Source organism: Lethenteron reissneri, chromosome 19 (assembly GCF_015708825.2).
Source record: "Lethenteron reissneri isolate LAM-NWPU_2019-01 chromosome 19, ASM1570882v1, whole genome shotgun sequence".
Classification (NCBI taxonomy): Eukaryota; Metazoa; Chordata; class Hyperoartia; order Petromyzontiformes; family Petromyzontidae; genus Lethenteron; species Lethenteron reissneri.
In genome coordinates this window covers 14097164-14115440 of record NC_083797.1, presented here as the reverse complement: position 1 = coordinate 14115440, position 18277 = coordinate 14097164, and the positions used below count along the sequence as shown (strand labels likewise).

At 46.6% G+C, this 18277-nt stretch overlaps 1 protein-coding gene across 1 annotated transcript in view; it reads right to left on the bottom strand.

The window, feature by feature from the left end:
- Nucleotides 1–207: 207 nt before the first annotated feature.
- Nucleotides 208–18277, bottom strand: part of RNF144A (ring finger protein 144A) — a 42934-nt gene continuing 24864 nt past the window's right edge. The window contains exons 3-8 of the mRNA XM_061554410.1: nucleotides 17264–17368; nucleotides 13171–13231; nucleotides 11872–12154; nucleotides 10640–10784; nucleotides 8657–8746; nucleotides 208–6585 (exon numbers count right to left, since the gene is read on the bottom strand). Of these exons, the coding sequence (XP_061410394.1) occupies nucleotides 6436–6585; nucleotides 8657–8746; nucleotides 10640–10784; nucleotides 11872–12154; nucleotides 13171–13231; nucleotides 17264–17368 (834 nt within the window). The 3' untranslated portion in view covers nucleotides 208–6435. The remainder of the gene's footprint in view (nucleotides 6586–8656; nucleotides 8747–10639; nucleotides 10785–11871; nucleotides 12155–13170; nucleotides 13232–17263; nucleotides 17369–18277) is intronic.

The window sequence follows — 18277 nt, the reverse complement described above, 5'->3', positions numbered from 1 at the left end:
CGTGATTGCATGTCACTGCTAACGTGGCGCTCATCATCATCAGCCAGTCAATTAACTTCTGGCTGAAGGCCTCACGACGCCACCAGCTCTCACGAACCTGGAATGCAACAATCCACCTGCAAACAAGCAGATTCCATTGCTTAATCTCCTTTCGGAAATAAAATAAAATATTATCTCCAGAAAAAAATTAAACAACAAGCCAGTACATCCACAGAATATAACATCTTTAATACAAATTAGACATTTTTTAATCCTCAGAAATAGGCTGATACATTAGAGCAAAGTGCAAGTAAGAAATATTTTTCTCATGTTTAAAGTTTCATAAATGAACAGTGAAAACATCCCATTAAGGTGTTGAGTAATGCAAACCTACCCTTTCATCATCACCGAACCGAACCTACATCAACCGAATGCAATTGAGAAAAGCCGCAAAAGCCGACAGAGTCCACCAAAATACAAACGGCTGGTGTAGCCACACACACAGACCGAGCCGGGCTGTCTTACACAAGTTTGAATCTCTCAAATGAGAAATATTATATAATTGAGTGTCTTTCAGAAGCACCACCGTAGCACGTAAGTGACATCACTTAAGTGTCAGCTAAAGGCATTTCACAACACATTAATGTCACGAGTGTGTGAAGACGGTACTCCTGAAAGTCAATTAAAAGTCATTATTAATAAAGCAATGAACTGTGATATTTAAAAATGTGGCTCCCTTTAAACAAATTTAATTTCATCCATTCCATGGTTTTGCAAACGGTGTTTGTTGCCTACAAGATTACACAAGTGTTCACATCTACGAGAAGTCCCTTTTACTCCCATTTAAATAATGTTCATAATAAAACGTAGCTGTGCCAACGCTGCACGGCAGCAGCCTTGCAACCTTAACTTCACAGAGCAGCGTAGCAGACCGCAGCTTTAATTCTGACACAACAGTAGCTGTCCTATGGAGAAACTGGCCACCACCATTAGGAATTTGGAATCTATATTGCTGGCTCACAGCTGCTAAGTACAGAACGGGTTTAGAGCTTTTGAACGGTTAGTGACCTCGAGTCAGAGGTTGCAAATTCCATTCATAATGACAGGGAACTGGTATCTCTATATGGCCATAGTTATCTGGCAATTGCATCTCCATCAAACAAAATAAATGGGATCAATTATCAAAGCGGCATGGGACGATTTACAATGGATGCAAAAAGTAAACTGGATTAACTGTTGTAGTGCTCTTATATCATGAATTTAACATTGCACCGTGGGTTCTGCTCGTGACGTGAAGGCTGCAAAGACTGCTCCTGCACACAGCCTGGGGTCCCACAAGCGATAGCGACCACGTGTTGACAACTACAGCCTCCGTTACATTCAAGACACTTTGAACGTGTGTGTATATATATAAACCTAACCATCAAGCTGCTGAATTCACAGTGGAAACGTGTACGATTAATTCGATTAAATTCCCCCGCCCCCGCCCCACCCATACAAAGTGTCCTCTGCTGGACGAATTTGAGTATTGCAGCACTCGCGACTTGGGAATTTGCAGAACATTGGGAGGTAAGTCGTCTTCACGACTTTGCAGCCGGAATTGTGTTGCAGTGCTGTATACCGTTAAAATAAACTGTTCTATTTATTTATTTTATTTACCAGGTAAGGCCTACTGAGCTGTATAGCCCGAGCTGCAAAAAGCTCTTTATTTTTCAAGTTCTTTATTTGGGAATGTGGCCTCCATAAAGTGATGCTATATTGGACATATAATTGGCTGTGAGTTTTTTAAAAAATCGCATAAGTCGACAGCCCATCACCCATTATCCCGCTGGGCTGGATAGAACAAGTATCACTGTGGAGAGTCAACCATTTTGCCACCTACAAGAGGCCGCCCCTCAATATGAATGTGACATTTTTCCATGACTGGTTGAGGGTTGCCAAAGGAAATGAGCAACACCCCACACTCATTCTAACAGGGAGAGACTTAGTTCTTCCTACGTTGCGATTTTAAATAGGCATTGGATGTAGCATTTAATTCCTGGTTAAATACATCATTAGAGACCTCTTGGAAGTTTTTAGCCTTGCAATTTGATTTCCTACATTAATAATCCCAAGCACTTTGGGGGGGGGGGGGGGGGGTCACCGTATTAGAAATGACGGAATTGTCGTGCCAATGAGTTTGAAGTCCACCATCTAGAGTCGATACTCATCGCCACAATCCCACCACGACCCTGCAATTTTATTCCTTGTAGTGCAGTGGGGGGGGGGGGGGGGGGGGGAGAGAGGCTTCAAGATAAAAGTAAACCATTTTTTATTCTATTTACCAGGTAAGGCCCACTAAGCTACATACCTCTTTTTCAGAAGCAACCTGGCCACAAATGATAACCCAATTGAGTGGCTTATCATTATGGAAATTTATAGCAGCCAAAAAGAATTACGTTCTGCAAACTCGGTGGACGCTGCAAGTAAAAATGTAAAGATGCAACCTAAAAAGACACTTTCTGTGAAAACTAAACACCGAACCTGTCCAATTCGATGTTTTGAAGCCCCTACTGGCATTAGTCTGTTTACAAAAAAACATTTTAACTGCCGCACTGCGATGAATTGACAATTGTTCCGGCGAGGAGATGAGAGTAATTTTTTGGGTTGCATCTCCTTTTGAAGAAACGTTTTGCATTTTTAATCATACCGAGACTATAAAGTCATAGAATTCCCTCACCTGCACAATGGAGCCAATAACGAGCCATCTATTGAATGCAACTTTAACGACACGTAGCCCCAGGACCGCAATTACACCCACAATGGCAGCATGGCCTGAAAATGAGGTTCACATTGCATTACAAATCAATAAAAAAAAACTCAAAACATCAGCAAGTGCGGAGACCACAACTTATTTCACTAAACGCCTTCACATCTTCGTGAAGAGAATTAAGATAAACACTTGGCATGTACAAGCCTGTGCTTTTCACACATTACGCAAAGCGGGAGGACGGTTTCCAAACCCCATCTTTAAAAACAAACTTGGCAATGACAACTGGTGTAGCCTTGAGTTCGGAAAATATGTAACGTATGTTCATGATGGGCACAATTCCTACACAGCCATGCTGGAATCGTAAGACACTATGATGGACTCATTATGTCACTAATCAGTGGTCAAAACGGAGACTAAAAAAGTGCCGTTATGACACCCATTTGTCATGCAGCCCATGTTCACTGCCGTTTCCTCTAAGAAAACAATGTAGCGTAGGAATAGGAACTCTTCTGGAAAGAGCCCGTGTACGTGTCTGGCGTTGTGAGAAGCACCACTCTGGCATTCGGCCATATACCCAGCCCATTTTAACCACGGTCTCCAATTAATAAAGTGTTTACGATCTGACGAGTATTCAAATGAACAAAAAGCACCTCACAACAGAGGTACAAGGACACCCCACAAGTTACGCCTTCGTGATTTTATGCCAATAAAAAAATGTGGAGAGATAAATAAACCAAACTGTGGCCCGAGTAGGAAATGTGGAAACCGGATTTCAACGTTGTGGGGCTCGGTGTCGCGAAATTAAGACAGGCGGCGTGAATCGGGCATTACTGCCACAGGGCAGCCAGAAGTGATGTTAAGTATGGGCGCAATTGTTAGCAGACTGCACTATAAACCCAGCGACCCAAGTTCGAATCCTGGCCACAGCAAACAACAGTGGTGAGAGTTATCCGAAATCGATCCTGGCCCCCTTGACTTCCACACAAAGCCGCACCAACCACAAACCCGCACGGAGCAGTGTGGCAAGGTAAAGTCAAGCGACCCCCATAACGCAGGGGCAGGAGTTGTGGAGGGGAGCTCTTCGCGCCGCACAAGGAAGTGGTTGCCCGTTTGAGGATCCACACAGGCCGAGGCCATGTGGTCTGCATCGCACAACGTTTACTCTAAACGAGGAGAGGCAGCAGTACGTTCGGAGTAATCCTGATGCGAGCGATTCTTTCAAAGTTCCTGGATAACTGAGCAGCAGACACGTGCCATCTGCTGCAGCACAAGTGACCGCCACACAGCGCCACGGCCATGATAAGCCCTCACATGACAACTTCTCAATCATGTCACCGTTCAGTGGGGACATATCCTGGTTGTTCATTCATGCCACATGGGACGTTGCATCCATCACACAGGTCTGCCGATGAACGAACCGCAAGTCGTGTTTGCTGACGAAATGGGTTACACTTACACTGAAGTGGCAGGGTAGAGGGGTGTCTATTTACATAAAGTGTATTATAGCAAAAACGATTTGTCAATTGTTAGTGGCAACCAAACAAAAAGTATTAACATGCATCGGATTTGTGAAGTTAAGATTGTGGGAAAAACAGTTTCCAAGTACAGGGCATAGCAATCCATCCAAAATTTTAACCCTCATCCAATGCAGAACCTCAGTCTTGCATCCAACAGAGTCCCTGTGTTCATCACCAGCGAGCTCTCGTCTCCGCAAACACAGAACCTTCATTTGTTCCAATAAACCTCGCTCAGCGCTGAATCCCCACACCTGAAACAAACCCAATGACTCGTGCAACGCGGAACTTTCCACATCCAATACAGAACCTGAACAAACACACCACACTGAATGCCCATGTCACGACACACACGCCCTACTGTTGCCTAATGACGGCGTCTTTGTTTGGTTCGTAAAGAGTTGACGAATTTTTGCCCGATCACAAACGTTAAGAAAACACGCACTATTTAAATTACCACAAAAAATATCATCAACCACTGCCAGCGAGTAGTGGATTCGCTTGCGTTCAAACAAATCGGTCTATAAACCGAGCATCAAGAGTAAATCTTTATACGGGCAAATAAAAGACCAAGCGGGTTCTCTGCATCAGAGTATGGCCAATTTGTTCTGTTCCTTCCTGTTTGGTGCACGTGGGAGGAACCAGAGTTGCCTTGGGGAGGACCCAAGCGTTCCTGTCGGAAACACTTAACCACTCCCCCCGCACCGCCTTCACAAATCGATCGACATCCTACTTGGCCTCTCCTCTCATCTCCCGTTCACTTCCCACACCTGGGTCGGCTGAGAGCAACACGCGCGAGATGGCCTCTATGCGGGTGTATCCTCCATGGTGAGCGCGAGCCGACCACGTCCACCCCAAGTGGACGAGAAGCGCAAGTTGTGCTTATAGGGTGGCGGAGCTTTACCGACGATACCTCCAACAATACAAAAATAACTAAATTGGTAAAGGGTCAGCTTGTAAAAAAAAATTAACAACAACCGATGTCTTAAGTCTACTAATCAGGCTGTGCATACACACAGCATACGCTATAGTGAGTGCTTCAAAAGTCTTGTGGGTCGTGTCCCACAACACACTGCAGTACTGTATGCACATGCTGGATCTTAGCGTGTGTGACAGTGTTCGACATGCATGTACATGTGCACGTGTGACCATGGGTTAGCGCAGTGCGCTACATTTCTTGACACCCGGTTCAATTTCTAGCCATGACAGGCAACACGAGCACTGTCCGAATCTGTCCTGCATCTCTCCTAGGTTGCCTCCGCCTAACGCTCGCTAACAGCACGTACCCAAAGAGTATCATGCGGCGATTGGGGTTAGGGAGCACGCTGCGCAACAATCCACACGACACAGGTTCGATTGCTGGCTGTGACGGAGGCAATTGGTGCGACGTCTACCTTGACAAAGGGCCTTCTCAAGGTAGACAAAGAAAAAAGCTCCTGGTGTCATCTGACATCATTAATCAGCTGCACAACGGTCAGCTCAAAAACTTACAAGAAAATAAATATGCAAGAACTTACTTTGTAACTAGGTTTCTGCATTGGAATGTTGGGCAAATTCCTTTCGAATGCAGGGGGTTAAACTGGAGAACACATATGCGTGCAAGCGGAGGGCATGGCTGCAATGACATCTGAGCACATTGTAGCCAAGTAGATTGGGAGTCTTAACCGCACTGGGATTGCCACACGTTCTCCACCAACTCCTGACCTCAATGCACTGGTTTAGAAGTATGCCACCAACTCAAGTTTTGTTTGTCTTCCAAAGTCAAGTCGCTTACATCAAAGCATCTCCCCCTGTTCCAACGATCGTGATGAAACAGCTGTAGTAGGAACAGAGCCATCAGGTCTGGCTCAACGGTGAACGATCCGAACACCGCACCCACACCCAGTCTCCTAACAAGGCCCTTTGCTTTACTCCTACATAAAGCACACCGAATTAAATTTAAAACACAACACTACGTACTTTATATGATGCCAAAAAAAGTCAAGTCAAAGAGTCCCTGCTCAAATCGAGCATTCGGTAACGGTGTTTCATCTCCGTAAGCGGTCCTGAGCCAGTGTTGAGAATTCCGATCCTATGGCTTGGACCAACTGATCGCTCCGTTTAGACCACCCCCGTGACCCCCGCACTGCCCCTGCAGTGGGTGGGAGGCTGCTAGAGCAGAGACGGACGGTGCCCGCGGTGCCACGGCTCTCAGGAGGAGGGCGCGTTGGCGTCGGTGCCACGGCGCTTGCGAAGGCAGCGGGGCCGGCAACGCGCGCACAGCACGCATGGCGCCGCCAGCAGCAGGAAGGGAGAGGCGGCGATAAGTAGCACGCCCAGCCCCGCAAAGATGCACACCACCTGGGCAGGCAGAGGGGGGGGGGTGGGGCAGCACAGAGACGGAGTGTGGCATTGGTACCACTCCCGACTGAGCCGTTGGCATTGCCTCAAGAGGCCGAGTGGCCATTCACGTCTACTCGCCGACCCTTTATGTTGGAGCATGACCTCTGCTCCACACGGGAGGAGGGCAGCACTTTCCAACCTGCTCTGCATAAGGTAGCAATGTTTGGTCGCCGGAAACAGTCAGATTTATATTTTAATTCTCACAGCTGAAATCTAGGCAAATTAATTAGGAAAACAAATTAATTGCCATGTTGCTTTGATGCAATAATTTTAATCGTAAGGGTTGAATAAGCAGCATTAATTGGTGGACCAAATGAGAACAACGCTTGATAACACTATGTAACACAATTTTTGTTCCTGGGTAGTAAGTGTTATTTCGTAATTGCTTATGTCTAAAAAGTATAGAAAATGGCTATTATTCCCCACAAACTTTGCTTTTGTGACCAGGACAGTGATATTTTAAAATGTACTTATTTTCAATGAAAAAACGTGCAAATTTTGTCTTTTCGTTCACATAAAGTCATTAAAAAAAACATATTAATAAAAATTTACATGTATTTATTCTAAAGTAATAAAAAAAATTCGATTTAAAGCTTTCGTGACTGTAGGGATTCATCTTCTTGGTTCTTTCGGTAAAGTCACGTAGAATGGAAATAATAAAATAATACAATAAAACATAATAAGATAATTCTCACGACGTTTCGGCCACAACGCAAGCAGCCGTCCTCAGGTGAAGACCAGGTCTGTCGGGGAGACAGGGTCTGACGCTGTCTCCCCGACAGACCTGGTCTTCACCTTGCGTTGTGGCCGAAACGTCGTGAGAATTATCTTATTATGTTTTATTTTATTATTTCCATTCTACGTGACTTTACCGAAAGAACCAAGAAGATAATACAAAAATGACGACAAAATATTTAAAAGCGAGTAGTTTTTCGAGATTTTCGATTATACTGTAAATCACTTCCACGAATCAGCCCCCAAATGTAGGCTCCCATCATGTTCTCGTTATACTGTTCTTGGTAGCGGCGTTCAAAGTCCAGTATATCCTGGTGGAAGCGCTCGCCTTGCTCCTCCGAGTACACTCCCATGTTCTCCTTGAATTTATCAAGGTGTGCATCAAGGATATGGACTTTGAGGGACATCCTACAGCCCATTGTGCCGTAGTTCTTCACCAGTCTCAACCAGCTCCACATAGTTTTCGACCTTGTGATTGCCCAGGAAGGCACGAACCACTGCGACAAAGCAGTTCCAAGCCGCTTTCCCCTTACTCGTGAGCTTCTTGGGGAATTCATTGCACTCCAGGATCTTCTTTATCCGTGGCCCGACGAAGACACCGGCTTTGACCTTTGCCTCAGACAGCTTAGGGAAGAAGTCTTGAAGCACTTGAAGGCTGCCAACTCCTTATCTACAGCTCTGACAAATTGTTTCATAAGGCCCAATTTGATGTGCAGTGGTGGCATCAGCACCTTCCAGGGGTCCACCAATGGCTCCCACTTGACATTGTTCCTCCCCAGAGAACTCGGTCCGCTGTGGCCAGTCCCGCCTGTGGTAGTGCGCGCCTTGTTGTCTAAATCTTTTGTAATCATTTTTGTATTACTTCAGTATAAATACATGTTAATTAACTGCTGCTGCCACTGCTAAAAACACTGTGTAACATTTTTTTTGTTCCTGGGTAGTAAGTGTTATTTCCTAATTGCTTATGGCTATTTCCCACAAACTTTGCTTTGTGACCATTTTCAATGAGAAAACGGGTGAATTTGTCTCTTGATTCATGTTATTTTTTTCTGACTTTATGTGAACGAAAAGACACAAATTCGCCCGTTTTCTCATTTAAAATAGGTAAATTTCAAAATATCACTTTCCTGGTCACAAAAGCAAAGTTTGTGGGGAATAATAGCCATTTTCTGTACTTTGAGGCATAAGCAATTAGGAAATAACACGTAGTACCCAGGAACAAAAAAATAATTGTTACAGTGTAATAACAATGGGTTCATGATCTCTTGCGAGTGACAAAGACAGCAACAAATACCTGGGTTCGATGCCAGAGCACAGAGGCGCGTGTGTGGCCCAGCTTGTTTCTGCAAGGTCCGCGGTCATAGTGCCTCAACAAGAAGTCTCCCTGCAACAGCAGCATTGGTACCCACACCAGGATCATAGAATTAGCACCAACAGTAACAGCACATCATCAGCATCAACGAGATCAACAACGTCAGAAACCGCAGCAGCACCTGCATCATCTTCAGCAGAATGCGTATCATGAACAGTAGCAACATCAGCAGCAGCATAAGCACCAGTGATAGCAAAAACATATAAAAATGGGACCTTTTTTGCCAGTAACAAAGTATGAAAAAATAAGAATAGTTTTTTTACCCTTTCTGGCAATCAAACAGGTGCTAAGATGTTCAAACACCAAATATAAACCTATTGCAAGGAATAATGTCTGCAATCACATGTACTTGTGGTGAACATGCAATATTCTTATTTTTTCATACTTTGATACTGGCAAAAAAGGTCCCATGTTGTAGCTGCTCACCGAGCTCTAAATGCCCCAATAATGCATTGTCTTTGTGCTGTTCGTCTTTTGGCATTCTCTGGTCTGACATCGGTGAGACTAGGCCCGAAAGAAGGCTTCCTCTGGAAGAGGCCAATCAGTTTCAAAGACAATGCATATATTTTAAGAGCATGTTATATTCCAAATTTGAAGCTTTCGTGACTGCACGTATTCATATTCTTAGGTTTTTATGGTAAAGTTACGTAGGTAAAAAAATCAAAATTAATCAAAGTAAAATAAAAATAAAATAAAAATCACGACGTTTCGGAGGCAACACAAGCTTCCGTCTTCAGGTGGAACCGTCACATCACGCTTGCTGTAATCAAGTAAATGAGAGATTCCAAGGGATACTACCCCGTATATATACTGGTTTAGGGGAGGGGGATGGGCCAGGACCGGCCCACTTTTATTATTATGGTAAGGTGCGGCTTGAGACTACGGCTAGTCTACATAACAAAGGACTGAGCCTTTATTATGGTTATGTAGACTAGCCGTAATCTCAAGCCGCACCTTACCATAATAATAAATAGGTGGGCCGGTCCTGGCCCATCCCCCTCCCCTAAACCAGTATATATACCGGGTAGTATCCCTTGGAATCTCTCATTTACTTGATTACAGCAAGCATGCTGTGACGGTTTCACCTGAAGACGGAAGCTTGTGTTGCCTCCGAAACGTCGTGATTTTTATTTTATTTTTATTTTACTTTGATTAATTTTGATTTTTTTACCTATGTGACTTTACCAAAAAAACCTAAGAATAGCATGTTATATTTTCATGTTCACCACAAGTACATGTGGTTAATGCAGACATTATTCCTTGCAAAAGGTTTCTATTTGGTGTTTGAATATCTTAACACAACTCCTGTTATATTGTCAGAAAGGGTAAAACATGTTCTTATTTTTTCAAAACAATATTAGAACAGCCAGAAGAAGCAACAGCAGCAACAGTAGGAAAAGTGGCACCTAAGCGTGTGTGAATATGCACACGCATGTGTTTATATGCAAGCATCCCTACGACTGTGTGTGTGTGCATAGCCCTCATTAGCTGCTCGCTAACAGCACTTGTCCCTACAAGTCTGTTATGGAAAAAAGGGCGATCTTTGTTTGTGAATGGTGGGGAGCGGTGACATGGTGGGGGCCTGCGTTCGATTGCCTCTCACGGTCAATGCCAGTGACGATTATCTGAACCGGTCCCGGGCCTACCCTAGATCGACTCAACTTCAAATGAGTACCTGTTGCAGTGCAGTAAGCATCGCCACTCGAAGACACAAAGGCGGTTGGGCGTGGTGCTGGCCACCCACCCCCTCGTGTACCGTGCTGGCCTTCATAGGCGCTCTGTAACAGCACTTGCATGAAATGTCTGCCAAGGCTGTAAGGGGGATCGTCGTCTTTGTGCGTGCGTGCATGCATGTGAATGTGCGCGTGCGCGCAAGAGAGAACGCATGTCTGCGCGTGCACTCACGTCGAGCGACTGCAGGCAGTACCAGCAGAACGCGTGGCGACACTTGCCGCACATCATCTGGGCACAGCCCTCGTTGCGCTCGATGAGGACCCCGCACGCCGGGCAGCGCTTGATGGGTGCCTCCGACAGCTCCCCCAGCAGAGCGCTTCAACGGAAAATACTTTGTTTGTCGAGTCGCACATTCATTCGTCCGTCATCAACACATTCATTTGATATTTAATACTCCGTGCATTGACCATGATGTCCACGAATTCATTCGTTCAATCACGCGTCCGTCCGTTAAAACATTTATTGATGTATTCATTGTTCATCCGTTGGTGGTATTCATGAAAGTATTCGTTTATAGACTTGTTTATGCATTGTTCATGCATCAATTCATTCAGCTGCATGTTGATTCATTTGTTCGTATATCCGGCACCACGCAGCAACCAGGCAATACGAGCACAACAAAGACACGCGTTCACCACGAGTTTGTGCAGAACCTACAACCCCCTGCCCCCCCCCCCCCCAACAGTAAGAAGGGAATTAAAATACTTACCACTTAAATTCATGTTAGAATTCCATACATGCCTGAAATAATGTCTAAATCCCTAATAATTGAATTCTGTTATTCTACCCGTTTATCAGTTTAGCTGTCCAGATCTCTTTATCTGTTCCACCCCTTCCCACTTCAGCCTCTCTGTGTGATCTGTAACTTTAACATCGTGCGTCTACACAATCATGCACCAGCAGTCTCCCGCCTGCATGGATGTAACTTCTTTCGCACCGTAGGTAGCCAACCGTGCTACGAACGGTAGCTTTTGCTGCTTACGTGTAGATTAAACGTCTAATTGTTTAACTACGAAGTCTGTGTCTATGTCCGTGTTGTCCACCCTTCCGAAACGTTATCTACATGTGTCTACGTGTTTGTGCGTTTGTCCGCACTGCGCTACGATCCCGGCGACCAGAGTTCAATTCCCGCTCACGGTCAACACCAGTGACAATTATCTGAACCGGTTCTGGGCCTCCCCTAGGTCGACTTAGCCTCAAATAAGTACCTGGTGCGATGTAAACATCTCTATTTAGGGAGACAAAGGCGGCCGGGCATGGTGCTGCCCACAAACCACCTCGTGTGCCGTGCTGGCCTTCATTGGTACTCGCTGAAAGCACTTGCCCCGACATTCTGTTCAGGCGATACGGAGGGTGTTTTGTCTTTGTGTGCGTTCGTCCACGGTGCCGTGCCCCCCTCACACCTGGAGTCCCGCGTCGCCCGCGCGGCGGCCGCTCCCACCATGCTGCCCCCTCGTCCCCTGCCCCGCGCTGCCCCCCCGGGGCCCGCTGCCGTGGCGGTGCCGTGGTCCGCACAGGGCCGCCCCCCGCCGTGCCACGCCACCCCGCACGCTGCGCAGAACTCGTGGTGGCACGCGGCGCAGAGTACGCGCGCCGCCGATCCCGGCGAGCAGCCGTCCGGCACGCGGCACGCGGCCTGGCAGCCCGGGGATGGGCAGAACCGCCGCGCGGGGTCCAGGTGAACCTCTGCAGACACGCACAGCAACAACCTCATCCTCCTCCACTTCCACCTCATCCACCTCTTCCTCATCCATCTCCTCATCCTCCACCTCCTCCTCATCCTCCACCTCCTCCTCATCCACCTCCTCCTCATCCACCTCCTCCTCATCCACCTCCTCCTCATCCACCTCCTCCTCCTCATCCACCTCCTCCTCCTCATCCACCTCCTCCTCCTCATCCACCTCATCATCCACCTCCTCATCTACCTCCTCCTCCTCATCCTCCTCATCCATCTCCTCTTCCCCCTCCACCTCTGTCCCCTCCTCCTTTTCATCCACCTTATCCTCATTCCGTGTTGAGCACTCGCTCTACCAGACCGACTGTCACACGGTGTTATACCACCACACTGCAGATCACAACAACTCGTTCACTCACCGAGCCACCAACTCGCCCCTCGCTCACTCGTCACACCGCAGAGGTCACAATGCATCCACTCTACCACTCCACTTTAGAATCCCCTCCCATCATCATATTTGTCCAAGTTCTTAAAACCTTGCTCAATTCAAGAGAAGCGTTAACTCTTGCTTAACACAACTTTGACAGTGCCGTTTCTTGCCGGCTGCATTGGATTTTGAACCTAGGGGCCTGTGTGCAGCAACCATAATAAAACGACAACTAAATCAACAAAAATAACCACAAACAAAGACAATCAACAATAACCTACAACGACAACCAACAACGACAACCAACAACAACCACAACCAGCAATAACCAATAACCAACAACAACAAGAAACAAATCAACACTGACAAACAACCAATAATAACAACGAAAACAAACCAACAATGACAATCAAAAACCAACAACACCAACGAACAAGGACAATCAACAGCTGCCGCCCAGGGATGGGAACACAACATCAGAATATTAATCACGACCATCACAAGTGAGAACAATGGAGAGACAGTGGGAACAATCAGATCGCAATGCAAACAATAGCACCACAACGGGCAACAAGGCATCACACCACACATGCATGTCACCTTGCTCAAACTGAAACCTCTTGTACTTGTCTACCATCTCTGTCGAGGTCAGCTTCTCAATCTGCAAAGCAAAACAACAAAATCACCACCAACTCCAGGGTCTTTCTCGCCTGCTTGGCAGCAGACGGCACTCTGCAGCTCATAATAACAAACAGAAAAGCGTTAAGGCATCTGCGGGACGAAATCCAACTGTTGATCCGTGCGAACTGGCGTGTCTGAGGCAGCAGTAATGGCTCCGTTACAGAATCAGAAACACATTCCTGCGGAGGGAGCTGGAAGGAACGTTGAGTTGCTCGGTCAATGGCCAGGGTCAACGGCGGCGTGGTGTATTCCGCAAATATGCCCGACTGTGAGGGCGGGGACAAGCCAGCCCCTCCCCACCCAGCCCCTCCCCACCCTCCCCTCCCCACCCAGCCCCTCCCTCCCCACCCAGCCCCTCCCTGCACGACGGACACAATAATCCCCTGTGGGCTGGTGTAACCAGGAGGTTCCTACCAGTATAAGTATTTATACTGGAGGAATCCGATGAGCGATAAAAGCTCTTTTTCAGATGTCCAGTTGGGGAGGGTAAGAACGGTACAACAATAAACAGTACAAACACATGATAGTAGTCCAAAGTACATGAAAGGTAAACACATCACCCAAACACATACAAATAAAACGAAACCATCCCCATTCTACCAGACAAAGCCCACTGAGGTATTGAACTTATTTTTAAAAAGCAACCTGGCCACACATGCATGGATCACAGAGTTGCAGCTGAACAAAGCAGCTAGAAAATTACAAATTGGCTTTTGAGTAGAGGTGTACACGAATGATGAAGGATAGCATGAGCAACTTTTCAGTTCCGAATAGAATGTGTCAGGATAGCAGCACTGTAGACGTGAACAAGAAAGATGAAGTTGTGATGGGTGGGACGTGTGTGCAGGTGACGGAGGTTGGAATTGGAGTGGCACCCAGGTGGGCCACCACAGGGAAAACCTAAACCAATGTGGTGGGGGTAAGAGCGGTAGCGTAGCGGTCAGCGCACTGCGCTACGAACCCGGCGAGCAGAGTTCGATTCCTGCCTCACGACCATCACCCATGACGATTATCTTAACTGGTCCTGGGCCTACCCAAGGTCGACGCAGCTTCAAATGAGTACGTGGTTTGATGTGTAAACATCGCCACTCGGGAGACAAAGGCGGCCGGGGGTGGTGCTGGCCACCCACCACCCCTCGTGTGCTGTGCCGGCCTTCATAGGTGCTACTTGCTTGCAGCACTTGCCCTAACATTCTGGTAAAAAAAAGGCTATACGGGGGATCTTTGTGTGCATCAGGAAATCCACCTCCACATGGCATCAAGCGCCACGATCGATTAAGGTGTGAGACGAGGCCATGAAGATGATGATGCGATGGCAAAAACCTTTCCCAAACAGTCTGATATGGCTATATAGGGAATCAATCTTTGGCAAGACTAAGAGTGGTCCCTGAGAACACTTGTCAACGGTGTAAGAAGAGGAAGACCTAAAGCACGGATGGCAGGTGACGATACTAAGATCAGGCCGTGGAGATTGAATCCCGATTGCGCAATAGTTGCAGGATGTGGCAGAATGAAGGAAGCATTGAGAATCGTTGCAACATCAACGGCAGTGACCGCGATGACCTCTTGTTGCGATCTTCAAACATTAGGGGGGGGGGGGGATTATATTTCACCGTCATTGTGCAGCTTAAATCGATCGCGTGGTGCTTTCCAAATCCCCCAACGTGTGTCTGAGCAAGCATCGGAAAGGCGATAGGACTAGAAACTCGATGCGTGATTTGAACCAGGTCCAGGGGTGGACTGGCTTTGGTTATTTTTCAGCTCAAATTAGCGTGTTGTGCTCAGGCTGTTCCGAGAAAGGAATTTTCTAAATAATTATTTAACACTGTCCTCAACATTTATCCTAGCACGAGCCATTTCACATGCAAAAAGTCAAATGTAGCAGTAATCGCTAAGCCACCCCTAACTCAGACTATACCCAAACCTAACGCTTTGAGTGTCGTAGTTGGAGTTATGGTCAAAGTCAGGTGTCTCCCTTTGCATATGAACAACGGAACGACACTTAATGTTATTTGCCAAATGGTGGAAATTCCACAATCACACGGCAGATAACTCGCGCAGACGCCCGGGCTGGTGGGGGGGAGCCACATAACACATGGGGGGGGGGGTAATACGACATACCGCGGTGTTGGACGATGCGACGCCATGTGATACGATATAGAACAATAAAGCATCGGGCAGTGGTTCTTAACCTGGGATGCATACAACCCCTGGAGATGCCTTTTCTGGGGGGGGGTGGTGTGAGACATGGCCAGATTTTTTTAGAAGGTAAATCATCGAACAAAAATTAAGCATGGGCACGTAAGTACAACTTACTTCGTTTCATCAAACCTATCTATTTATTATCTATTTATTAACAGGCTGCAGTCAAGGTTAAAAAGCACTGCTCTAAAAGATGAGCACAGTTAACTTCCCGAAACATATTCTTGGTTCTTTCGGTAAAGTCACGTAGAAGGGAAATAATAAAATAATACAAATAAAACAATAACATTCTCACGTTTCGATTGCAACACAAGCAATCATCATCAGGTGTGAAAACCACAATCATCATCATGTGTGAAAATCTGTGGTTTTCACACCTGATGATGATTGCTTGTGTTGCAATCGAAACGTCGTGAGAAATTTATTGTTGAGTTTTTATTATATTATTTCCCTTCTACGTGACTTTACCGAAAGAACCCAGAATATGAATCCCTGCAGTCACGAAAGCTTTAAATCGAAATTTTCCTGCAACACTTCACTAAATTACTGACTGTGGAGGGACGGTTGATTGGCGGAGTCACCCTTTGACGCGGATCGGAACAAAAAAACCTTCAAAGAGGCAAAATCGAGCTCCACCACAAAAGTGGTGGCGGAGGTTTGGATTGTTGTTGGGAATAGTAGAGGCGAGATGTTAAATACCTCGCCTGGTATACAGGAGGTTGTGGAGTTTGCGTGTTCTCCCCGTGGTCATTCCAAATACTCTAAACATGCGTTTAGAGTATTTGGCTGCTATACATTTGCACATAAGCCACTTCGTTGAGCCATCATTTGTGGACAGGTCGCTTCTGAAAAAGAGCTATACAGCTCAGTGGGCCTTACCTACTAAAATAAAAATAGCTTAGTTTGATGGGAGTGTTAAGAGTGTCATGGTTAGATCTAGGGTTCACAGTGGTTGCCGGATGGAGAATCTGGTCCCTGGCATAAGAATGTCGAATTTTTACTACCCATTTGAGCACGAAGACAGCAATTTGATTTCTAATTCACTCGTAAATATGAAGTCCATACCCTCACACTAGGATTTATTTAAACATTAATACAAATCCTAAATCTAATACAACCATAGCACTAGCCAAAACACTATCTTTAACACCAACCATAAGCAAACAAATATGAACCCACGACATTTCCACTTGGCCCATTGCATAGCATTAATCGTAATTGTGAGCTTTAATGTAACTCTAACCCTAAACACAAACACAAAGCCATCACTGACACTGCAAATCCTAACACTTAGCCTAAGAGCCACAACCCACCCACCCCACTCTAAACACTGACCACGGCTCAAATTATATCATTCACCCTAAGAGGCAGCCACAATCCACAACAGTAATCCTATCCATTACCATAACACTAATCCCCCAACAGTCATACACACAGGCCCTAGCGCTAATCTACCCATAACCGCAACACTGTGTGTGCGTTTGTGTGCATGTATGTGCATCTGCAAGCAGTGGCTTAGTGGTTTGTGCACTGTGGTAGGAACCTGTTAATTTCCGCTCATGGCTAACATCGGTGGCAAAAAATCGGAAACGGTCCCGGGCCTTCCATAGGCTGACTCAGCCTTAAATCAGTACATGGTGTAGTGTCGGGAAAAAAAAAGGTGGCTGGGCGTGGTACGGGCCCACACTCCGATTCTTCATTCCGGCCTTGATGTGTGTTTCACTACTTGTCCCAATATAGCCGTTAAATGCTACACATGGGAGATATTTACTTTGTGCAAGTGAGTGTGTGAGCGAGAGACGAGCCTCACCTCAGCCTGGGAGAGAAGGCCTGTGATGGGACACGCGGCATCCGGGCAAGTGATGGGCTCCCCCAAGCCCTTCGAGATCTCCAGCTCCACGTAGCGCCCCATGCACTGGGGAGAGCAAGGGTTAGAAGGGGGACAGAGAAAGGACGAGAGAGTCTTCTCAGTTGAGGCGGAGTTTGACCTAGAATTTTCCAATGACCAATTCACCCGGAGTGTGCCCGATCTAAACTAAACTTTTTATTTCACCAGGTAAGGCCCACTGAGCAATATAGCCCTTTTTTCAGAAGCAACTTGGCCACAAATGATAGTTCAACGAAGTGGCTTATCATGTGGAAATTTATACTGGTAGGAACGAAGTGGACCAGACCACCAATAGATTAATGTGTCCGTCCGTCCGTCCGTCCGACAAGATGGCCGCCCGCTCCCCCTGCGATCTGTGAACTAAACAAGATGGCCGCCGCTTCCACCGCCTCACGGCGAAACTTTAAACTTCGCTTCAAAATTACTTTACTGAAACGCAGCACGTTTTAAAAAAAAATACTTTACTGAAACGCAGCACGTTTTTTAACACAGAGACAAGATACATTTATTAACACAGAGACGAGATACATTTAATCGCCTTATTTGTGCACAAAAAGCGCGGCTTCGCGAGGCCTACTGCAGAGGCTTCGCGAGGCCTAGTGCAGAAGGCTTTGCTAAGTCTACTGCAGAGAAGGCTTCGCGAAGCCTCGTGCAGTAGGCTTCGCGAGGCCTAGTGCGGCAGGCTTCGCGAGGCCTAGTGCGGGAGGCTTATTAACACAGAGACGAGATACATTTAATCGCCTTATTTGTGCACGAAAAGCGCGGCTTCGCGAGGCCTACAGCAGAGGCTTCGCGAGGCCTAGTGCAGAAGGCTTCGCTAAGTCTACTGCAGAGAAGGCTTCGCGAGGCCTAGTGCAGCAGGCTTCGCGAGGCCTAGTGCGGCAGGCTTCGCGAGGCCTAGTGCGGCAGGCTTATTAACACAGAGACGAGATACAT